The following is a 24,443-nucleotide window of genomic DNA, read 5'->3' on the forward strand; positions in this document are numbered from 1 at the left end:
GCACAAAATTCAGAATATAACAGCACTGTGTTTTCAATCTCCAGAGCTGTTAAAAGCAGTACCTTGACCAGACCAAGCTTCTAGATGTCTGGTGTGTAAACACAAAGAGAGCTTAAGCAGAATGGAAATTGTGTGCAAACACAAGAGCTGGTATTTGATTGCTAGGACTCTTTAAAAACAGCTCTCAGGCGCAGTCATCCAAAACACAAGCAGGTGAATACTCCATATTAAAACCATTATTCCCAAGCTCAGAAAGGGGGAAAGGCACACTAGTGCTCCATGATATGGGAAAAAAAGAGAAAAGGAAGGAAAGAAAGCACAGGAGGGGGGGGGGGAATGAGTTTATATTTCCTAGATCTCCCATATCCTTTGCTTTAGTTGCTGGTGAAGGAAGTCAGAGTTGGTCTCAGCTGAAGATGACTTATGAGGCACGAATAGAAGGAAGGAGAGAGTAACGGGACCCCATGAACCAGGAGGGAACCTCTCCCCTCTGGGCAGGGTTCTATCCCAGGGAGATGCCATCCTTGGAGCAGAGCCCTACCTACTGGCTGCTCTCATGGAAGTGTCTGAGGCTGGGACCAAGTCTTCTAATGCCAGTGGCAGCACCCAGCCTCTCGCTTGCTTTTGCTGTGCTGGATGCAAGTACAAGCCTCCCCACCTCCTTGTTAATGGTAATGCTCCCTTCATGTTAGAGTTTTTCCAAGGTCTTTCACATGTATTATCTCGTTGGATACTCAATGTTTGGCAGCCCTGTTGTTTTCTTTCTCATTTTATGGATAAGCAGGACAGATTTGCCCAAGGTCGCACAGCTAGTTAGTGGCTGATGCAATGATCTTTCATGCCTCTGTGCTTTGGAACATGCTGTTGCCTAGGATGCCCCCTTCCTCCGCTGGACCTCCTGTGAGACTAGCTCAACAACCAGCTTTTCTGTAAAGCCAGTGAGCGGCACCAGCATTCATCCCCTGGCAATGTGTTGGTGGGACTGAAGACTGGGACATTTTCTTTTCTTTTCTTTTTTAAAGATTTTGTTTATTTATTTGACAGGCAGAGATCACAGGTAGGCAGAGAGGCAGGCAGAGAGAAGGGGAAGCAGGCTCCCCACTGAGCAGAGAGCCCAGGACCCCGGGATCATGACCTGAGCCAAAGGCAAAGGCTTTAACCTACTGAGCCACCCAGGCACCCCCAGGACATTTTCAGAGGGAAGGCCGGATATTTTGCCAAAATGTTGAAATGGGCACATCCTTTGACCCCCACATGGAGGAAGATGTTTGATTAATTCATTTATTCAACGCATATTTATTGAGCAATTGTTCTGTTTAAGGCTGTTTTCTAGGTACTGGGGTATATCAGGGATTAAAAGGGAAAAAAATCCTTATTGAAACTATAGCACTCAAATCCAGCAATATACAAAAAGGATTATACTTCATGACCAAACAAGGTATGTCCCAAGAATGGGAGATTGGTTTAACATTTGAAAGTCAATCAACATAATTCAGCATATGCACAGAATAAAAAAAGAAAAAAAAAGATGATCGTGTCCATAGATGCAGGAAAACATTTAACAAAACTGAATACCCATTTTTCTCAGCAAACCAGGATTAAGAGGGAATTCCTCTACCTGATAAAGGGTGTTTACAGCAAACCTATAGTGAACAACATATTTGGTGGTAAAAGATGTCTGCTCTTACCACTTGTTCAGTGTGGTACTAGAGGTTCCAGTCAGTGCAACAAGGCAAGAAAAATAAATACAAGATATAAAGATGAGAAAGGAAGAAGGAAAACTCTTTTTTTTTTTTTAAAGATTTTATTTATTTATTTGACAGAGATTACAAGTAGGCAGAGAGGCAGGCAGAGAGAGAGAGGAGGAAGCAGGCTCCCTGCTGAGCAGAGAGCCCAATGTGGGGCTCGATCCCAGGACTCTGAGATCATGACAGAGAGCCCAATGTGGGGCTCGATCCCAGGACTCTGAGATCATGACCTGAGCCAAAGGCAGAGGCTTTAATCCACTGAGCCACCCAGGTGCCCCAAAGGAAAGCTCTCTTAGTTGCAGATAATGTCATCATTTACTAGGAAATCCCAAGGAATCTATACAACAAGTACTAGAACTAATTAGTGAATTTAGTAAGATCCTAAGAAACAAGGTCACTATACAAGAAATAACTTTTGATAGCTGCAAAGTTTCAATATGAAATTTCTTAAAAATTCTATTTACAACAGCATCAGAACAACGGCAACAATAACAGAGAAGTCAGACATAAATACATAATTCCATTTACATGAAAATCTAGAAAAGGCAAAACTGTCCATTAGTGGGTCAGAAAGGAGATCAGTCAGTCCCCTTCCCATACCTAGCCTCAGCCCCAGGCATCGACTGATCTGCCTGGGGCTGAGGCTAGGAATGGGAAGGGGACTGACTGCAAAGAGGCCAGAAGAACTTCTTAGAGCGATGAAAATGTTCTCTATCCTGATCAGGGTATATGTATTTGTTAAAATTCAGTAAAATAGGTGCATTTTACTGTATGTAAATTTTATCTCAAGAAAATTGATTAGAAAGGAAAAAAGCAAAGCTGACTGCAGGTGTACATATATGTACAACGTATCAAGTTTAGGGGTAAGGAAGGGTGCAGATGGACCGTAGACGGACTGTGGGACAAGCAGACCCGTTTAGAGGCTACCCCACTTAAGTCACTACTCACAGATCTGGTAGGTGAGGGAAGAAAGACTTGTTTGGGTTTGCAACTGTTTGAATTTTGAAGGGCCTGAGGCTTCCTGCTGACCAGCGGCTGGTTTCTTCTTGCTTTCTTCCCCTGATTATTGGCTGTCAAACCTCTAATTGCTTCTTTAATCCTTGTTTTTCTGCAAATCTGCCAGCTATCTGCCAGCTACTAGGAAAACACCTCCTCCCGCCACACCCCCTAGGGCTGGGATTTCAGATCAGAATTTTAAGGAGCATTTCAATTTTTTCTGAGCTGGGACAGGCCTCACCTAGAATGAGCTGACATTCAAGGCCTCTGTCTGCGCAGGGGAGGGTGGACGGCAGAGGCATTGGGTATGGTTGGGGGGTCAAATGCCCAGCATGATGCTGCTCTCCCTCTTTTTGTTTCTCCTTAAAAGATCTTGCCTGGGAGTGCCTGGGTGGCTCAGTGGGTTCAGCCTGTTTCTTTGACTCAGGTCATGATCCAGGAATCCAGGGATCGAGTCCCACATTGGGCTCCCTGCTCAGCGGGGAGTTTGCTTTTCCCTCTGCCCTTCACCCTGCTCTGGTGCACTCTCTCTCCCTCTCAAATAAATAAAATCAAATTTTAAAAAAGAGAGAGCTCGATCCAACTTGAGCCAAGTTTCTGCCACAGTCCAAGTGAGGCTGTGTAACCCAGCCTTCCTGCTAATGAAAGGCCTGCGTTGTCCCTGCTCCCGCAAGGATAAGCTACTGCCAGCAAGTCGCCCTCGTTAGGTCCGCCAGGCTGGAACCTGTTTGCCCAAGCTCTTTGTGACCCTGCTGTCTCCCCACCCCCAGGTTTCCCTGTTCATTCCTTAGAAAGAATGCACTGTGGGGGAGGAAAATACATTTACTTCTACCCTTCTAGGTTCTTGGCTGAGACAACCCCCTGTATTCAAAGAGAGATTAACAGGAGAAAAACAATTTAATTGAATTTCATATGTACGGGGCCCAGGGAAGTGACCCAAACAGGTAGGTTTTATACCTTTTGGACAAGGAAACAATAAAATTTGTGAAGAACTGACAAGACAAAGGGGTTCGGGCTTGGGGTAGAAATTGGAGAGGAAGTATCAAGGTTTGTTTATGTGGCCTCAGCCCAGAATTTCCATCTCTGGTGATGAGGATGTCTTTCTTTCTCCTGGTACAGGGAGGGTAACTTTCACATGAGAGATTATTTCCTGCTTTCAGGGGGACAGAGGAGGGTCAGAGTGTCCTTCATGCACCAGCTGTTTCTTAAGTAACTTTAATTCTAAATAATCAACACGCCAGAGTGGCATGTTTTAGGGTGACCCGCCCTGAGCCCCATCAGCATCTCGGTATAATGTCAATGCCAATATTTTCTGAATAACGCTTGGAACTCGGAGACTGGATATTAACTGAATATTAACCTCTGGCACTCCTAACCGGTCAGGCAGGCCCTGTCCTTCCTCCTCCCTTGTCCTTCCCTCCCACGCTTCCCTGTGTCCTAGCTTCTGAGTGGCAGCAGACCATGGTGCCAAAATGCCAAGTGACTTCATCTCTCCAAGCCATTATTGTTCCTACTGCGGAGTGGAGATGCAAAATAATAATTCTGCTAACACTGAGTGTGTGCTGGGCACTGTTCTGTATCTGGTGAGGACTCTTTAAGTTGGAGCTATGACCATATCCCCCGTCCACTCTATCACCGAGATGTCAAACAGCACTCCTGGCTAGGAATTAGGCAGAGCTGGGATTTGAACAGAGGAAGTGCCATGGTGGGAGGGTATGGGCTTAACCATCCAGGTATGCAGTCTGAGGCAGGATGCAGGAAGGTCTCAGAGCCCTGTCCATGGTCAGTCCTGAGCACACAGACATTATAACCAGGATTGGCACTCATACCTGTTTGCAGCCATTGGAAGGCTCCAGAAGCCTTGTTTCCAACATGAAGAACAGAGCAGGCTGGTGAGAGAGAGGTTAAGGAGTTGTCTCATCCTAAAAGAAGGGAGAACTGTCATTTATGGAGCACCTGCTGTATGCCAGCCTCCTGAGGAAGGTGTAGAAACACAACCCCTTTTCCCCAAGCCTGGGGCCTGTGTTTCACAAGTCAGGGCTGTTCTGATGATTTCGGAGAAGTCAGAGGCCTCCCCTAGGGCAGCACTCTGGCTTTCAGCACAGAACAGTTTTGAATAGTTACACTTGGAGGGACTTAAAAGCGCTCTCTAGGGAGTCTGGGTGACTCAGTTGGTTAAGCAGACTGCCTTCCGCTCCGGTCATGATCCTGGAATCCCAGGATAGAGTCCCGAGTCCCCCATGGGGCTCCCTGCTCTGCAGGGGGTCTGCTTCTCCTTCTGACCTCCCCCCTCTCCCTCAAATAAATAAATAAAATCTTTAAAAATAAATAAATAAAAGCACTCTGTAAGCAGCCTCATGGTCAGGCAAGGTCAGGGTTTGCCACCAAACAAGGCGGTGCCAGGTCCGGTTCTGCTGCCCAGGGAGTTACGCCTCTAGTCTTCAGGGCTTTTTTGGATTTTGGAGTTGTGGATGAGGGGCCGTGGGGTGCCGTTTGATTTCATCCTCCAGCGACCATGGGAGGCAGAGCATTCGCCAGGCCAGGGCCAGGCCTAGGTCCCCTGGAGAAGCCAGGGGCTGCGGTTCCGCCCCTTTCGCAGATGAGCAGACAGCCCTCCAGCCTTCAGGAGGGGAGGGCTCCAGCGCCAAGCTGAGGCCCGCTATGAGCCCCCTAGAGTCAGGGCCTGGGGGTTCAAACCCCAGAGCCTTGGACAAGTCAGCCTCTCCAAGCACCTGTTTCCCCAGCTGCAGAAGGCCATGATAGTAACAGTACACGCCTCACAGGGTTGTGGTGAGGGTTACGGGAGGTAATTGTGCCTGGGTCTGAGAATTTTGTTATTGTCCTGCTCTCAGCTCCTCAGGCCCCACATTATGGGGCGAAGCTGCGTTTTTGGTGGGAGGTGGCTGGCAGCTGGGAGAGGCTATAGGGCCAGAATCTTTGAGGACCCTCAGCAGAGGAAGTGGGGTCTGGGTTCCTGTCCACAGAGTGTGGCCTTAAACTGAGGAGATGCCCCTGACTCTCCTCAGCCCGACAGCCCTGAACCCCGAGGGATGCTCGGCCAGGAGCACCTACCTACCTGGTTGTGGCCGACCCACAGGGAGAGGCAGTGGGGACTGGGCCCCCAGCAGCTTCCAGTCGCAGAGGGGAGGGAGGGCAGAGCAGGAAAGAGAAACGGGGTTGATGCCCCCTATTCATTTACTGATTCATATGGCCGGTACTGATTCACCCCACTCTGTCGCAAACCTGAGTATGGCAGGGGGCGTCCATGGCGGGTGGGAGGGCCTCACAGGGTTCCTCCTGCCTGGGGCTGTTGTCTTATAGAGAAGAAAAGGCCAAGCGGGGGTTTGAGCTCTTTCTCTCCGGGTGGCTGCCCTTGGTGGACAAAGCATGAAGAACGGGGCTGGGAGTCCCAGCAGCTCAGGGCAGACATACAGACGGACACGGGTCCCCACCTGGATCCCGAACTGTTGCCGAAGCAGAGAAGCTCCAGGCTTGGATAGGTCACTTCTCAGTGGGCCTTTTTCTGGGCCTGCTTGCCCGGGGAAGCAGAACCAGAACACCCTTCAGAGGGTTGAAGGGGTAGTATGCCAACAAGCCCCAGGGGTTTGAAGAATTCATTAGCTCCTGGAAACTATCCCATGGTCACTGTCGTCCCTGGGGAGCTGGCTCGGGTTGCAGACCTGACCTCGCCAAGGTCTAAGTAGGGCAGGTCGGCAAAAGGGACCCAGCATCCTAGCTAACATTTATAGAGCCCCTATGCTTATATGAACTCACCCAGCCGTTCCAGAAACCCCGTCAGACGGAGACGACTATCATGGTCCCCATCTCCCAGAGGAGGACACTGAGGCCCAGAGGATTTGAACCAGCGTGATTCGGCTCTGGAGTGTGTGCTCCAGCCTCCTCCCAGGACTGGATTAGGCAGAACGCATCCCCAGACTTTCTTACCTCGGACGTTCAAGTGAAGCTGATCTGCGAGCCACCTTCTCCACGGATCCCTCCCCTTTGTGCTGAGGGACCAACCTGTTACCTGTGAGGGAGGAGGGAGGCGGGAGCAAGAGAGGACGATGAGGCCCTGGGCTGCCCCATGGCGGTCAACATCAAAGCTAAGGATAAGGGAGCACGCCACAGCTGTTGGCTGCATTGCTCAGGATAAGGGACTTTGAGCAAGTGCCCTGTCTTCTCTGAACCTTTCTTTTTGTATGAAAAGGTGCTTAAGATGCCTCCTTCAGGGCCGCCTGGCTGGCTCAGTTGGATGAGCCCACGCCTCTTAATGTTGGGGTCATGAGTTTGAGCCCCATGTTGGGTGTGGAGCTTACTTAAAAAATAAATAGGGGCACCTGGGTGGCTCAGTGGGTTAGAGCCTCCGTCTTCAGCTCAGGTCATGATCTCAGGGTCCTGGGATCGAGTCCCTCATCTGGTTCTCTGCTCGGCGAGGAGCCTGCTTCCCCCTCTCTCTCTGCCTGTCTCTCTGCCTGCTTTTGATCTCTGTCAAATAAATAAATAAAATCTTAAAAAAAGAATGAATGAATGAATGAATAAAACGAGTTACCTCATCAGATGGTCTGGAATCTTCCCAACTCACAACCACCTCTCCCGATTCCTTGGAACTTGACCCATGGTTTCCTTAGAACTCTCCTCCCTCTGCCTCCAGGCCTCTCCCTTTAAAGGGTGGGGCCCAGGACAGGGCGTATTGTTCTCCCAAACCCAGGCTCAAGGGCACTGGGGGACTGCAGGTTTTATTGTTGCTAAATAAGGCAGGTCCTGTGGCCTGTGGCAATTTTTCAGAGGGGGGGGGTGGGTACACTGGGAGAGGTCACCTCCTGCCCAGCAGTATAGCTGGTGGGGACAGAGATAAGAGGAATCTGAGTCTTAACAGATTCCGAGCTCGTTCTATGGAATCCTACTCCTTACCAATGAAAAGGATGTTCTGGGTGGCTGACCACGTGGTGTAAATGTGGTTCCTACAGCTCAAAAAATGCCAAACTTCCTTACCTGTGATTGGGGGCCATAACCTCTCCCTAGGTGACCTCCCCCTGCTCCAAGACTTTACAAACCATCTACACGGCGTCTATATGACTCCCCATTTCTGTGTGCAGCTCCACACCATCCCTGAGATATGTTCTGGAACATTCATCCGCCTACCTAGTTGACACTTCCAGACAGGTACGGAGGATGTGGGTGGGACTACACAACGTCCAAGCACCTCCACTGAGCCCTGGTCTCATTGCCCCGGGCATCTGATGTCCCCACCCCTGCCGGACCGTTTCCATTAGAAGGACTTTGCTACCCACACAGGTTGCTTTCTAGGCCTGGAAGGCGCTCAGGGCTTAATGGTGTCCTTGATCGTGGTAAGTCCGAGATATATACATACAAATTTTGGGGGGAAGGGGGAACACATAGCTTCCACCTGAATTCCTCCCAGTCTGGGCAATAGGGGCTCAGGTCAGAACAAGGAGTGGTTTCCACCCTCTTGGAGCTCAAGTTCCGGTTGGGGAGACTGTGTCACGGAACAAAGAAATGGAACAATACATCCTTACCTCGTGTCTGACGCCATCAGGGAATGGCTGGGGTGCTGTGAAGTCAAGTGTGTGACACCTCAAACATTCGCTTTGGAAAGGGTGGCCGGGGAGCGTCTCTGCAGAAGTACCGAGGGACGGCAGGGGACTCCACTCTCGTCCCAGAGCCTCTGGAAAGTGGCAGGTTTGGGATCCCCAAAGACCACCCCCCTCATGTCAGAAAACGCCTCCAAACCCAAGATCAGACATAACAAGTAACATTTATTTATGTATGTATTTTTTTATGTATTATACTTTTTTTTAATAATGGTCTTGAGTTCAGCTCACTATTTTATTTAAAAGCTTTATTTATTTATTTATTTATAAATTATTTATATATTGACCGAGAGAGAGAGAGCGAGATCACAAGTAGGCAGGGAAGCAGGCAGAGGGATGGGGGGGAAGCAGGCTCCCTGCTGAGCAGAGAGCTGGATGCGGGGCTCAATCCCAGGACCCTGAGACCATGACCTGAGCCAAAGGCAGAGCCTTAACCACTGAGCCCCCCAGGTGCCACGTATTATAAGTTTTTAAGTAGGGCTCCATGCCCCGCATGGAGCCCAGTGTGGGGGCCTGAACTTGATCCTCAGATCAAGGCCTCAGTCCATATCAAAGGTCCGAGGCTGAACTCTCGAACCCCCCAGCCCCACAGATAACTTTTAAAACACAAAGCTGAGTGATTCTCTGATTCATTTATTTTTCATTCTAATAATACAGACATAACAAAACTTACCATTTTAACAATTTTTAAGAATACTGTTTAGGGGGGCTCCTGGGTGGCTCAGTGGGTTAAAGCCTCTGCCTTCAGCTCAGGTCATGATCTCAGGGTCCTGGGATCGAGTCCCTCATCTGGTTCTCTGCTTGGCGAGGAGCCTGCTTCCTCCTCTCTCTCTGCCTGCCTCTCTGCCTACTTGATCTCTGTCAAATAAATTAAAAAAAAAAAAAAAAAAGAATACTGTTTAGGGGCGTTAACACATGCACATTTATACAACCATTCCCCACCATCTCTCTCTAGAACTTTCTCATCTACCCTAACAGAAACTCCGTCCCTGGTAACTCCCCTCTTCCACTTTTTTGTCTCTATGGATCTGACAACGCTAAGTAACTCATGGAATGATACAGTGAAATAACAGAGCAGTTGTCTCTTGTGACTGGCTCGGTTCCCTTAGCGTCATGTCCTCCGGGTTCGTCCATGTTGCAGCAGGTATCAGAATGTCTTTTCTTTTTAAAGCTGAATAATACTTCATTGTACATATAAACCACATTTTGTGTGTCCATTCATGCCCCGATGGTCACTTGGGTGGCCCCCTGCTTTGGCTATTGTGAGTAAGGCTGTTATGAACATGAGTGTGCAAATATCTGTTCACAATACTGCTTTCAATTCTTCTGGGTGTGCACAGAAGAGAAATTGCTGGGCCATGTGGTCATTCTATGTTTCATTCTTTGGGGAAGTGCTGTGCTGTTTTCAGTAAACACATGAGAAATCTCCAGGGGTCGACAGACAGAGCTGTGGCTACCCTCTAGCTATTTGCTGAACTTTATAACCCAGGTGTTTGGGGTCGGGGTTGAGGGAATAGGGGTGCAGGTGGGGCCCTCTGGGGGCCACATCGAGGAGGAGGGGGAAAAGCTCCTCTGAAAACGTGTGTTCCTGGACCTGCCTCTCTGAGAGTCTGTGGTTTGAATGGATACCACCTTGTGATCCAGAAAGAATGAAATGGGAAAAGTTATGCTTGACTTTGCTTTTCCCCAAATCAGGGACTGTGACAGGGCTTGGGTGCGGCTGGTTTGTTCGGGAGGTGGTCCCAGGCATGGCAGTGAGGTGAGGGAAGGTAGGAGAGAGGTCCAGGGGTGCTGATGAGCTGTTACCACTGTGGGGATATGGGATCCCAGCGAGGCTGTGTGGGGCATAGTTCAGAACGACCCCTGAGGGGCATGGAAGCTGGGTATATGTCCACCGACTCCTTTTAAAAATATTTTTTAAATTTATTTTTATTTTTAAATTTGTTTTTATTTTTTATTTTTAAATTTTTAATGTTTTAAAATATTAATTTTTAAAAATATTTATTTATTTATTTATATGTCCACCAACTCCTATTCCTGCTGCAGGACTAACTCCCGGATCCCTGGGGCTGTCGTTGTTCCCATAGCTGGGGACCATCCTCATGGACGATTCTGGAAGCCACAGGGGCCCGCCAAGGAAGTGTCTGCCATGAGTTTTGGGATTGGGTGAGGGGATGCAGGTGAGTCCCTAACCATGTTTAATCCATTAACTTAATAGCCCCGGGTGGCAGTGGCGGGGGCGTCTAGTGGATGTCTCACACCCTCCACCACGGTTTTACAGGATTCCCATCCACTGGTGCCCAGGTGAATGTGAGCTCAGAGCCACCATCTCAAAGCACAATCTGCCCCTGGCAATATTTCCAGATTCTTCTGTCCCAGGACACACCTTCATGCCTCGTGCCTTTGTCCAGGCTCTGCCCTCCGCCTGGACTCTCCCCTTTCGGGGCTGGTAGATCCACCGCAAATGCCACCTCCCCCGGGGAGCCCAGGGAAGCAATTCTCCCCGTGTTCCTCTTCGGCCCTCAGTCGGGTGTCAAAGAGAAGCATTTGTTTTCACATTTGTTGTTTCTGCTTTAGTTTTCACTGCACACCTTGTGCCCCAGGAATTATGCGGAGAATGAAGGGACAACAGAGTTGTCTGGTCCCTTTTCCAGGAGAGCCTTCCTACGGCTGAGCTGGTCCACTTAGTTTCAATAACCCTGCATCCTCGAAAACAGTAACATTTAATTATTTAAAACGATCTGTGAATTTTACCTGATTCCAGATCTCCCTTCCAAGTGTGCATATTGCTGTTTCTGTTTTTGTCTTAAATGGTGCTGAGTTCTATGGCCTCCCGCTCCGTGGGGTTTCCAGAGTACCTGGGGGCGCAGGGCTCTGGGGACCCATCCCTGGGACACTGGCTCGTCCTGGCAGCTGGCGGGAACTCGCTGTTCCGTGACAGTGTGGTGACGCTTCCTTCCTCAGCTCTGCCCCCCTCCCAGAGCTTTCCCTGGGGGAATCACAGAGGCTCAGCGGACGCTCTGGGACTGGCCTGGGGTGGCCAGCCCTTCTTAGGTAGCCTCAGGGAAAAGCCAGTCTTTCTCTTGAGAAGCAGAGCTGGCACTTCAACCCTGGTTGTTAGGGACACTGTGCAGGGACTTGGCCCCATCTGTGCCCTCACAGTCACAGATCACATTTCCATCCCAATGCCTTTAGAACTTCCTGAACCGCAGCTCTGGTCACAAGTCACAAGTCTTTGGTGAGGAGTGCAATGGGAAAGTGACTTTTTTTTTTTTTTTTAAAGATTTCATTTATTTATTTGACACAGAGAGAGACAGAACACAAGCAGGGGGAGTGAGAGAGGGAGAACCAGGCTTCCTGTGGAGCAGGGAACCCGATGCGGGGCTCAATCCCAGGACCCTAGGATCATGACCTGAGCTGAAGGCAGACGCTTAACGACTGAGCCACCCAGGCGCCCCTGGAAGTGACTTTAAGTGGATGTTTTCATTCCAGGATCAACTCCTCAGGTGGAGCGTGGAGGTGAGGGGGGCCCTCTCCTGGGGAGACAGCCCAGCTTAACTTTATGTTTTATAGCTCAGACTTGGTATCAGGAATCATATCCATCAGCAAGGACTGAAACTGATGAATCAGTTAGACTCAGGGTCATTTTATTACTCATCTGTCTTGATGGATTTTTTTTTTATTAGAATAAAGGTCATCAAACTGCAGCCCAAAGACCCATTTTTGTATGGCCTGGACTCTAAGAATGGTTTTTACATTTTTTAAAAGCTTTATTTATTTGAGAGAAAAGAGAGAAAGAGTACATGAGCAGGGGTGCGGGTAGAGAGAGAGGGAGAAAATCTCAAGCAGACTCCACGCCTAGTGCCGAGCCTGACACTCGGGCTTGATCCCACCGCCTCGGATCATGACCTGAGCCGGAAGCAAGAGTCCATGCTCACCCGACTGAGCCCCCCAGGCACCCACGCCTAATTTTCTTGAAATCAAGGCGTATCTGCTCTGGGCCCTGTCATGTGACAGAGAAGGCAAATTCATCATCAGATACAGCAGCTCCCACCTTCCCCCCTGCGGAGGTCCTGACGAGTCCTGAGGCCCAAACACTGGGCCTGGACCCAAGGAACTTGGCTGGGCCTCTTTGGTTGTTGCCGATCCGTCGGCCCCGCTTGCTAGCCATCCTCTTCTGCCTGAAGCTGGAGCCCCACGCCCACCTCCTCTGGGCAGCTGGTCCTCCAGGACCCTCAGTCTGCCCTTCCCTGCTTCCCGGAGCCCCTAGCCTCAGACAGTTCAACTTTGTTTGGGAAACTGAAAAAAATTAACTTTGTCCTAGAGTAGAGAATCCCTGAGTTTCTAGCCTCAAAGCCCATACAGTATGTGTCAAGGAGGGGAGAGAGAGGAAGGGAAAAAAGAACTGCATTCTTTCTTCCAAGAGCAGGAAAACAAAGCATTCATTATTCCACAGCTCAGTAGGTGATGCTGTGTCCTCAGTTGGGTGCTGTCTTCTGCCCAGCAGTGGCCTCCACAAACCTCCTTTTGCTGGGCCCCCCCAGCCCTTTCTTCGCCCAAAGGATCCCAGCTTGGCTTCAAAGAGAAAACAGATGTTGGGGCTACGCACCACCTTCATGGCAGTGGGAGAGGGTCCTTAGTGCTACTGTTCAAGTGCTCCCCAACCCCCTTCAGCTCCACTGACGATCTCTTCTTCTGCGTTTTAGTTTAGTTTTTTTTTTTTTTAATTTCATTTATTGGGGCGCCTGGGTGGCTCAGTGGGTTAAAGCCTCTGCCTTTGGCTCAGGTCGTGATCCCAGGGTCCTGGGATCGAGCCCCACATTGGGCTCTCTGCTCAGCAGGGAGCCTGCTTCCTCCTCTCTCTCTGCCTGCCTCTCTGCCTACTTGTGATGTCTGTCTGTCAAATAAATAAATAAAATCTTTAAAAAAAATGTGTGTATCTACATAAAAAAAAATTTCATTTACTTATTTGATAGAGAAAGAGCACAAGCAGAGGGAGCCGTAGGCAGAGGGAAAACAATGCAGGGCTCGATCCCAGGACCCTGGGATCATGACCTGAGCCAAAGGCTGACGCTTAACTGACTGAGCCACCCAGGCGCCCCCTAGTTTTTGTTTTCTTTTTTTTTTTTTTTAAACAAAACTTTTAATTTTAGAATCATTTTAGATTCACAGAAAAGTTGCAAAGATAGTACAGAGAGTTCTCTTAACAATATCCCCCTCCCAACACAGTTTCCTTTCCATTACTATCTTATAGTCAATACAGTATGTTTGTTATGACTAATGGACCAATATTGACATATTATTATTAACTTAGGTCCATAATTTACTCAAATTTCCTTAGTTTTTATGCAATATCCTCTTTCTGTCCCAGGAGCCCATCCATCCAGGAGACCACGTTACCCTTGATTGTTGTGGTCTCCTTAGGCTCCTCTTGGCTGGGGCAGTTCCTCAGACTTTCCTTGTTTTTGATGACTTTGAAGGTGTTTTTGTTTTGTTTTGTTTTGTTTTGTTTTTAAGATTTTTATTTATCTATTAGAGAGAGAGAGTACGGGCAAGCAGGGGGAGGGGCGGAGGAAGAGGGAGAGAGAGAATCAAGCAACATCCATGCCCAGCACAGAGCCTGACCTGGGGCTCCATCTCCAGAGTCTGAGATCATGACCTGAGCTGAAATCAAGAGTCAGACGTTTAACCGACTGAGCCACTCAGGTGCCCCATGACCTTGACGGTCCTGACTACTGGGCAGGTGTTTCGTCTAAGATCCTCTGTTGGGAGTTATCCAATGTTTTGCTCGTGAGTAGACTGGGCTTGTTTGTTTTTTGGGAGGAAGACCACAGGGGCGGTCCCTTCTCATCACACCCTATCAAGGGTACCCGCTGCCAACATGACTCACCCCTGCTGGCGTTGACCCTGGTTCCTGGCCGAGGTGGTGTTTGCCAGGTGTCTCCACTGGAGAGTTCCTCTTCGTCGCCCCTTTCTTGGTGTCCTTGTTGGACGGGAGTCACTATGCACAGCCCACACTTCATGGGTGGGAATTATGCTTCACCTTTTTGAGGGAGAGGTCGTATCCACATGGTTATTTAGAATTCCTCTGTACATGAGGTTTGTCTCTCCAGTTTCTGTACTTATCCAACCATTTATTTGTATCCATACGGACTCACGGACATTTATTATACAGTTGGAGTTGTTATCAATACTACACTATTCGTTTTGTTGTTCAGATTGTCCTAGCGTTAGCCACCAGAGGCTTTCAGTTGGCACCTGTCTCTTTGACACAGCCCCACTGTTTGCTTTTCGGGCACTTCCTGACTCTCTGGATGGACAAGATTCATGAGGAGGCGGCTCTTATGTATTTCCTCCCCCATCCTAGGCATTGGCCTTGGTCCCTACTGTTGAGAATGGGGTCAGAGACCCAGATCCAGGTGATGGCTGTGTGCTCCTTGCCACTGGGTGCCGTGGTTTCTAGCCCTCTTGAGGGACAAAACTGGAAATGCGCACACGAATACAATAACCTGTGCTCTGCCTGTCAGTGATTTCTGTGTTCATCATCTGTACTTCTATTCGGCTGGACCGGAGTTCATGGGGATGTCTCCAGCTCTAGACCCACAGCTCATGGTTCCTTCTAGGCTTCCCCCGTGGTTGCCTGTCACTTCCGCTCCAACTGCGATAACCTGGCTCCGCCCTCACCATCCACCGTACTGTTTACTAAATCCCATCACACAGGTGCCGTGCTGTAGGCTGCTATAGGACTGATCACTGGCGCACCGAAAGGCATGATGTCACCAGCCAGGGAGCAAGGGCTTCTGCGAGTGTTCCTCTGTCTTCATCCTTCCTCACCCCCCCACTTCCCCATCCCCATCCCCCCACCCCACACCCCCGTCTCTACTAAGCCTGGGTTTGTTAGGGGACTAGGGGATGTTGGGTGGGCACCTCCTTCAGTGAGGTCGTGTCCTGTGTTTGTAACATGGTTAGGGTTTTTGTCCCAGTCTGCCTCCCATCCTGGGATCCCCCAACCACCTCACTCAGTTTTTGAAAGTTTGCCTCCCTTGGGGCGCCTGGGTGGCTCGGTTGTTAGGCGTCTGCCTTCAGCTGGGGTCATGATCCTGGGATCCTGGGTTCCTGGGATCCAGCCCCGAATCCAGCTCTCTGCTCAGTGGGGAGCCTGCTTTTCCCTCTCCCTCTGCCTGCTCCTCCCCCTCTTGTGTGCTCTCTCTGTCAAATAAATAAATAAATAAATAAATAAATAAATAAAATATTTAAAAACAAAAGTTTGCTCCATTAAAGCTCACTCCTGGTGTCAGGGATTTTAAAAATGCCTAGTGTCACACGGAGCAGGTTCACTGCCCCCCCCATTCCCCACGTGTCACCTACTCAGCCTTCCTTCCAACCCTGGCAACCACCCATCTTCGTCTTCGGCGTTTTTTTTTTTTTTAAGATTTTAAAAAATTTATTTATTTGACAGACAGACAGAGATCACAAGTAGGCAGAGAGGCAGGCAGAGAGAGAGAGAGGGAGAAGCAGGCACCCCACTGAGCAGAGTCCGATGTGGGGCTCCATCCTAGGACCCTGGGATCATGACCCGAGCCGAAGGCAGAGGCCTCAACACACTGAGCCACCCAGGCGCCCACGTCTTCTGCGTTTTAACTGAACTTGACATTCCCTGTGGGTTCTTGCCCTCTGGTGTTTAGCATCTTTGAAAACCTTCTCTCCAAGCACCTTGGGTTCCTCCCACCTTGTCACCGCCCATGTCCCCCTTTTATAGCCAAACTCTGTATTTGTCTTCAGCCTGACTTCTCGCCCAGCCACTTAAACTGCTCCTGCCGTGGTCACCGGTGTCTTCCTTGTTGCTAAACCTCCAGGGCCCTCCATCCGCCCTGTGGCCACCTCCTGGTGAGGAAACCTGTCATGCCCGTGTTGCTCAGCACTGTCTCCCCTAGTGACTCATTTCCTCTTGGGCGTTAATAAGCACCCACGTGCTGGGGCTCCCACGCGGACGCCTCTGCCCAGACTTGTTTTCACTGAGCTCCTCCTGCTCTCGCCTGGATCTCCCACAAGACGTCCTCACAGGTGCCTCCAACGCCACGGGACCCACACTGCCCTCATTCTCTTGCTGCCCACCACGATACTAGAAGTCACCCCAAAGCGGGGCAAGGGGATCATAGAAACATTTTCCTTAAATCAGAAATTTTAAAAAAATCATTTAAGAGTGAATCAGCCAGCCAGCAGGCTGCTGGCTTCCTTCCCCTACATCTGGCTGCACCCTCTCTGACCCTGTTCCCCTGTCCTCACCATGTGGGCTGAGCTGCAGTGAGTGGTAGAAGCATTTCTGGAAGCCTTGTCTGCAGACACTTAACAGACTTGACTGTGGTCCATATAAATGTCCTCCAGGAAACTCGGCTACCCCTCCCCTCCCCAGTCCCCAATCATGGCCCGCAGCCATTGTCACCCAGGACCCCAGACAGGAGGGGGAGTGAATTGGAGGGGGAGTCTAACTGCAAAAAAGCAATATTTAACTGATGGCTGCTGAATATCTCACTTTGGCAAATTTTGCATTTGACCGTGACAGGACCGTCACTAAGGCCCCGGACGCTTAAGAGGCACCTCCCAATCTCTGTGTACAGAAGTTCCTTCTCTCTCTGGAAAGAATTCATGACCCAAACTCTCCCGGTGAGCAGGCTGGATGTTCTCTTAAGGACATTTGTACATTGTCTACTCGTGGTCCCAAAAGAAATGCAAGACTTTACACACCTGCCGACATGAACACTCCTAGCAACATTATCCCTAAGAGCCGAACAGCATAAAAACCCAAATGTCCATCGACAGACGAACAGTTAAATAAAATGTGGTCCAGCCACACGGTGGGGTTTGACTCAGCATTGAAAGGAAGGAAGCTCTGTCACCTGCTACAATGAGAATGAACCTTGAAAACATGACGCCACGAGAAGGAAGCCAGACACACGAGAAAAGCCAGATATTATATGATTTCATTTATATGAAATGTCCAGAATAGGTAAATCCATAGAGACGGAAAGTAGATGAGTGTTTATGGGGAACTGAGGGGAGGCAGAATGAGAGGGTGGTGCCCAAGGCTCCTTCCTGGGGGTAAAAATGCTCTAGGATTAATTGTGGGGATGGCCCCCCCAGGGTCATATACTAAAAGCAAATTGTACCCTTGAAGAGGAGGAATTGCATGGTGTATGTGAATTACAGCTGGAAGAAGCTGTTGCTCAAAACCGAAACAAAGTAAAACCCTTTCTGATTGCTTTAAGGCAGTCTTCATTTAGATCAGGCATACTTATTTATTTTTAACTTATTTTTTTAATTTTTATTTTATTTTTTAAAAAGATTTTTATTTATTTGTCAGAGAGAGCGAGCACATGCGCACAAGCAGTGGGGAGTGGTTGGCAGAGGGAGAAGCAGCCTCCCTGCTGAGCAGGGAGCCTGATGCGGAACTCAATCAGAGGATACTGAGATCAAGACCTGAGCCGAGCACAGACACCCAACTGACAGAGCCACCCAGGCGTCCCTTAATTTATTTTTTTTTAAAGATTTCATTTATTTATTCGACAGAGAGCGAGAGAGCACAAGCAGGGGGAGCATCAGGCAGAGGGAAAGGGAGAGGCAGGCTCCTGGCCAACCAGGGAGCCTGACACCAGGCTGGATCCTAGGACCCCAGGATCATGACCTGAGTCAAAGGCAGGTGTTTCACCGGGTGAGCCACCCAGGAGCCCCAGAAATAAATAAATCTTAAAAAAAAAATCAAAGTGGAACAGGTTGTGCACAAACCCAAAACAATCACATGATTCAGCTCCTGATCACCATCTCTCTCCACTCTAGGACACGAACTCGGGATTGCAACCTGGGGGTGTTTTGCAAGCGACAGATTTTCCCCCCATCTGCAGGACTGTTGCGTTGATGCCAGATCAAATGCAGACGGGATTACAGCAGCCGGGTTAGGAAACAGCCTCGGAGCAGCCAAAGAGCTGGATTCCAGAAGCTGATCTGAGGGCGAGCGTCTCACTCCCAGTGTTGGACTCATCCATTCTCAGTGCGAGTGACGGATCACGGGGGCGGGGTGGTGGGGGAGGCTGAGGAGAGAGCCAGACGGGTTTGCAGAGCGATTACAAAAGTTCACTCTCCCTCGAGTTCCAGCTCTACCTGCAGACTTTCCGGGCTCACCTGGGACCTCTTGGCAGGCTCGTGGTGAATCTGGACACTGTGTGGATTTCCTGGTGCTGGGTTCTCCCTGTCCACCACCAGCGGCTGCTGAAGGAGCTGGTTTCAACTTCCCTTTCACCATTGACTCACCTGGGCATCAACCCTTGTGCCAGACTGAATGGTGGCTCCCCAAAGATATGAACTCTCAGAACCTGCCAACGGGACCTCATCTGGGAAAAGGATCTTTATGAATGTAATTAAGGATCTTCAGATGAGATCACCCTGGATCCTCGGGGCGGACCCCACGTCCAGTGACTGGTGCCTTTATAAAGAAGGGGAGACACACCCAGTTCAGAAGGCCACGTGGAGAGGAGACTGGGGTTGGGGTGACCCTGGAGCTGCCCGCAGCTGGTGGAGTGAGGTCCTGTGAACCCTTGGTTTCTGACTTCCAGCCTCGGTAACCGTGAAAGAATCCATTTCTGTTGTTTTAAGCCGCCCACTGAGTGGTCATTTGTCACAGCGGTCACAGGAAATCAATATGGTCCTTCTGAGTCTCTGTACCTCATCTATAATGTATTTATTTTAAAATAAAGCAGCATTTGCCGCATGCCAGGAGCTATGTAGGTTAAACATTAACCTACTTACACCGTCTAATCCTCGGACTAACCCGCACGTGGACGCTAGTATATTCCCGCTTGGCCATCGTGACAGGGAGGTGAAGACGGGCTGAGTGGCCTGGCTGGGGCTGGATCAGGCTGGGTGGGGTAATTAGCTCCCCCAAGGCCCCTGCCCCGGGCTACGGGGTGCTCATGTCCTGGGACTCAAACACATGTAGCCGCTGCCAGGCCCGCCCCTGAGATCCGAGATTCCTTGCACCGACTAGAACTGCGGGGTCCAAGCCTTAAGTGTCAGGCCTGGAAATGACCCTGGGAGTCTCCTGCTGCCCTGTCCAGAAGGATCTCTCTCCAGCAGCTCCTCCCGCTCCCGCCAACATCTGAAGTACCCTAGTTGTGGGAGAAATGCTTGGTCCGGCGGGGGACAAGAGGTCAGAGCTGGAAGTGACGCAGACACCAACCCCTCCTTGCACAGATGGGACACTGAGTTTGGTCCGGAAGGTGAGACGCTCCTTGGCCCGTGGCTTTGCTCTGTTGCTTGTAAAGCAGGAGTGATGGCAAGAGGCTGAAGGCTTGGCAGGGCACAGACGGGACCCAGTCACAAGGGACAGTGGTCACACACAGCGTGCACAGGGAGGGAGTAGGCTCCTGAGACATCCTCCCGGCCCCGGGGATGGAGGCCCCTTGTCTCTGTACAGAGTCCCACAGATGGCTCTTAGAGGGCGGTCTGCGTGCACCCTTTATGTCTCATCCTTGCACCTGGAAGAAAGCAGTCTGAGTTGTTAAAAAAAACACTTAAAAATAAAGTAAGCAAGTGGAGGTCCTGGGTGGCAGGGCTCTGAGGGACACCCATTCGAGGCAAGTAACTTGAGCTCTGTGACCTTTCCAGAAGCTTGTCTGACTGTCAGGCCAGCACGAGTGCGCCTACGAAAGGCATCAGAGCCCTCGCTGGCACCCTCCTCCCTTGGCAGGCACAGCCGCTCAATGATGCCATAGGGGGCCAGAGCTGGCCCCAGCGCAAAGGCCTGGGCTCCTGGCTTCTCTGGGTGCCTGGCTTCTCTGGGGCCAGGTGCAGAGCTGCTGCCTGTGGTCCTGGATCAGGAGGGCTTGCTTCAGTCTCCCACGCCAAGCTTTTTCTTTTTCCAAAGAGAATCTGAGTCGGAACAGAGTCAGGTGAACCCAGAATCAAACCGCGGGATCAGTACTGGCTCCCCATTCAAGGCCTCAAAGGTTCAGCTGTGTGCTTTTGTCTTCCCCGGTCCCCTGGGCGCAAACCCCTTCACGGTGGGAGGGAAGCCGTGGGGCCGTCAGGGGAGGGGCCTCGGGCTCCCGGGAGCCTCTGCTTAGACTTTGCCCTGGGTGGCGTCCTTCTCAGAGAGGGACATATAAAAGCTTCATTGTTATTTACCAAGTGGACTGAGGTTCCCAGAGAATGGGGCCTCCCGATTGCCCACTGCAGGGCTCAGGGATGTGCTATGACTTCCACGGGCCCTGGGCACTTTTGCTTTTGTGGGTCTTTTTTTCCATAAAGAAATGACTAACAGTTACATTTTTATAACTGTGTCACTATAAAGATAAACATAATTCAGGCTGGGTTTACTATTAGATATTTATTAGTAATATATTTTCTTGATTTTTTTGTGAGCTCCTCCTAAAAGTATCAAGGCCTAGTGTGTCCTGGGCCTGAGGGGAGAGTCGGGCCCTGCAACTGCTCAGGCCCCCTCCCACCACTGCTGGAGTCTTTCACGGTCACTGGGAATCGAGGCTCCCTGGGCTACGTGATTTGGATTTGTGCAAACTCCTATTTCTTTGCCACCACAGGCCCTGGGGGTGGGCGCCCTTTCTACCTTCCATCTCACAGATGAGGAAACCGAGAGATTAGCTGACTTGTCCGAGGTCAAACACAGCTGGGGCCGCACGCACAGCTGACTACAGTCCATGAGCCTGTTTCTTAACTTCTGTGTTCGATGCCTCTTTACCCACTTTTGACTTTGAAAAGTTTACGCGCCCGCGGCTCACTGCAGAAGCCACACCCTGGCTGGAGGCCTCTGTTAATCAGAAGCCACTTGCACCTGCCCCATGGGCACTACCAGGAGCAGAGCAAAGGGAACCATGGAGCTGTGTCTGCCCCTGCAACAGGCTCTGCCCTCCCACCCCCTTCTCTTGTCTGTCCTCGCTGACCCAGTGTCCGCCTCGTGGTTCTGCGGCAGCTGGCTTCCCCCAGCCTCAGTTGCCCCAGGCTCAGGGCCATTCCCCTGCGAGAATTAGCAGTTCAATAAACACACCAATCTAGGACGTCCGGCATGTTCATGCTGTGAACAGCAGTCTCTTTGATATGTGCTGTGCACACCCTGCCCATCCATGCAGGGTACCCTGTTCGGGCCTCCAAAGTGCCCCAGTACCATGGCCTGCTTTCCAGGAGGCTCTAATCTCAATGATGATGGGCTGATCCTGGGAGAAGGCCGGTGACTGAAGTGTTTGCTGCAGAAAGAAGGGGCACAGTGGGAAGGTGTCATGGCCATAAAAAGGACTGACGCCACACTATCCCGGGGAGTTGTACTGGGGGTCAGGACCATCCAGCACAGCGTGCACTGGAGGGGAGCCTCGGTGCATGCACCAAATGCTACAGATACAAAGATGAAGGGTCAATCAGTGCTACTGGGGCAGAAGGGAAAGCCAAGAAAGGTTTCATGGAAGAGGGAACATTTGAGCTGGGTTTTGCAGGATGAATACAAGTTTGCCATGGTAAGAATCCAGGAAGAATGTTTTGAAAGGCGTGTGGAAGGGATGCCTGGGTGGCGCAGTCGGTGAAGTGTCTGCCTTTGGCTCAAATCATGATCACAGGGTCCTGGGATTGAATCCTGCATCAGGCTCCTTGCTGGGCAGGGAGCCTGCTGCTTCTTCTGCCTGCTGCTCCCCCTCCTTGTGCACACGCTCTCTCTCTCATTCTGGCAAATAAATACATAAAATCTTAAAAAAAAAAAAAAAAAAAGAATGGAGTGTGGAAGAGGAGTGTAGAAGCTGGAGACCCCAGAGCTATCAAAGGCCGCTGTGCTCCCCCTCCCCCATTCTGGCACTGACCCCCCCCCCCCCCCAGTGTTATGGTTATTTGTTTACTCACCTCTCTGGCCCCTTGCACAGTCTGTTCCTGAAGGCAGGGCCTGGGTCTATCGCCTAGTATCTCAGAACTGGCCTTAGGATCTGACATAAAGGGGCCTTCTATGCGTATTCGCAGGGTGAATGCACCACCTGCCTGTTTGTTGTAGGCAAATTTTTAGGGGCTGGGACTCCGAGTGAAGAGGTAAGAGGAAGTGAGGCTGAAAAGGCAGCTGGAGACATTGTGTGGGGCTGGGAACTCTACCACCGAGCCTGGGTCTCACCAGGTAGGGGACATAGAGTCAACACAAGGGTGACCCAGACTTGTCCTTTCTCTGTTGCATAAGGTTTGGAGTGACTCCCATTCAAGTGGGCAGAGCCCTGAGATACCAGAAGAGAAAGGAGGAAAATGTTGGAACTGTGGGCTTCTGGTCACATCTACCTACTCTGAAATGATGGAAACAGTCCCACTGAGGGAAGGAGTGAGTCCTCCAAATTAGAAGTCTGAGTCAGGAAAAGTATCATATACTCCTGGGTCAATTTCAGTGGAGTGGGTGGGTGTGGCATAGGACATAAGGTACCCATAAACTGTCACAGGGCTAGTACATGAAATCGTTCACTCAGCACCACGATCAAGTGGGATTTGTCCCAAGTACAAGGCCGGTTCAGTATTCAAAAATCAATTGATATAACCCATCTCATCGACAGACTAAAAAAAAAAAAGTCACATGATCACATCTCTAGATGCAGAAAAAGCATTTGACAAAATCCAATACTCATTCATGATTAGAAACTCTCAGCAAACTAGGGATAGAGGGGAACTTCCTCAGCTTGATAAAAAGTGTCCACTGAAAACCTACGGAGAGGGTACCTGGGTAGCCCAGTAGGTTAAGGGTCTGCCTTCGGCTCAGGTCATGATCCCAGTGTCCTGGGATGGAGCCCCCTGTCAGGCTCTCTGCTCAACGGGAGCCTGTTTCTCCCTCTCCCTGCCACTCTTCCTGATTGTATTCTCTCTCTCTCTCTCTGTCAAATAAATAAAATCTTTAACAAAATACCAAAAACCTTAACAACAAAAAAGAAAACCTGTAGTGGATGTCGTATTTAATAGTGAGAAAATTTAAGCTTTCCTGCTAAGATCAGGAACAAGGCAAGGATGTCCTTTACAGTATTGCTTTTCAACATTGACTGGAAGTCTTGGATAATGCAATAAGACAAGAAAAGGAAATAAAGGGTATAGAGGTGATATGATTGTCTGTGTAGAAAATCTGAAATGATAGACAACCCTTCCTGGAACCAATAAGCAATTTTAGCAAGGTTGTAGGATACAAAGTTAATACAGGAAAGTCAATTGTTTTTCCCTATACCTCCAACAAACAAGTGGAATTTGAAATTAGAAATACATTACTATGGGGGTGCCTGGGTGGCTCAGTGGGTTAAAGCCTCTGCCTTCAGCTCAGGTCATGATCCCAGGGTCCTGGGATCGAGCCCCGCATCGGGCTCTCTGCTCAGCAGGGAGCCTGCTTCCCCCTCTCTCTCTGCCTGCCTCTCTGTCTACTTGTGATCCCTCTGTCAAATAAAGTCTTTAAAAAAAACAACAACAACACATTACTATGTACATTAGTATTACCACAAAAAGAAATACTTGGCTATCAGTCAAACCCAGACCTATGTGAGGAAAACTACAAAACTCTGATAAAAGAAATCAAACAAGAACTAAATAAATGGAGAAATTTCTATATTTATGCATAGGAAAACTCAATAATGTCAAAATGTTAATTCTTTTCAGTTTGATCTATAGAGTCAATGCAATCCAGACCAAAATCTCAGCAAGTTATTTTGTGGATGTCGATAGGCTGATTCTAAAGTTTATACGGAGAGGGGTCCCTGGGTGGCTCAGTGGGTTAAGCCTTTGCCTTCAGCTCAGGTCATGGTCTCAGAGTCCTAGGATCCAGCCCCACATTGGGCTCTCTGCTCAGCAGGAAGCCTGCTTCCCCCTGTCTCTCTGCCTCTCTGCCTGCATGTGATCTCTCTCTCTCTGTCAAATAAATTCTAAAAAAAAATCTTTTAAGTTTATATATAGAGAGACGAAAGACCCCATAGCCTTCAATATTGAAGGAAAAGAACAAAGTCAGAGGACTGATACTACCTGCCTTACTATAAAGCTATAGTAATCACGACAGTGTACTATTGGCAAGAAAACAGACAAATAGATCCATGGAACA

General features: G+C 49.7%; 1 protein-coding gene and 1 long non-coding RNA gene across 2 annotated transcripts in view; both read right to left on the bottom strand.

Annotated features, from left to right (window-relative positions):
• SLC25A33 (solute carrier family 25 member 33) overlaps positions 1 to 7,313 on the bottom strand; it is a 44,961-nt gene extending 37,648 nt beyond the window's left edge. The window contains exons 1-2 of the mRNA XM_047726935.1: positions 7,294 to 7,313; positions 4,574 to 4,666 (exon numbers count right to left, since the gene is read on the bottom strand). Coding sequence (XP_047582891.1) covers positions 4,574 to 4,666; positions 7,294 to 7,298 — 98 coding nt within the window. The 5' untranslated portion in view covers positions 7,299 to 7,313. The remainder of the gene's footprint in view (positions 1 to 4,573; positions 4,667 to 7,293) is intronic.
• Positions 7,314 to 19,660: 12,347 nt separating this feature from the next.
• On the bottom strand, positions 19,661 to 21,068 carry LOC125099225 (uncharacterized). The gene is made up of 3 exons (XR_007127060.1): positions 20,945 to 21,068; positions 19,832 to 19,837; positions 19,661 to 19,770 (listed from the first exon to the last, which is right to left on the bottom strand). It is a non-coding gene; the product is annotated as an uncharacterized LOC125099225 (long non-coding RNA).
• Between the last annotated feature and the right edge of the window lie 3,375 nt (positions 21,069 to 24,443).

The sequence above is a fragment of the Lutra lutra genome, chromosome 4 (assembly GCF_902655055.1).
Source record: "Lutra lutra chromosome 4, mLutLut1.2, whole genome shotgun sequence".
NCBI classification, from domain to species: domain Eukaryota; kingdom Metazoa; phylum Chordata; class Mammalia; order Carnivora; family Mustelidae; genus Lutra; species Lutra lutra.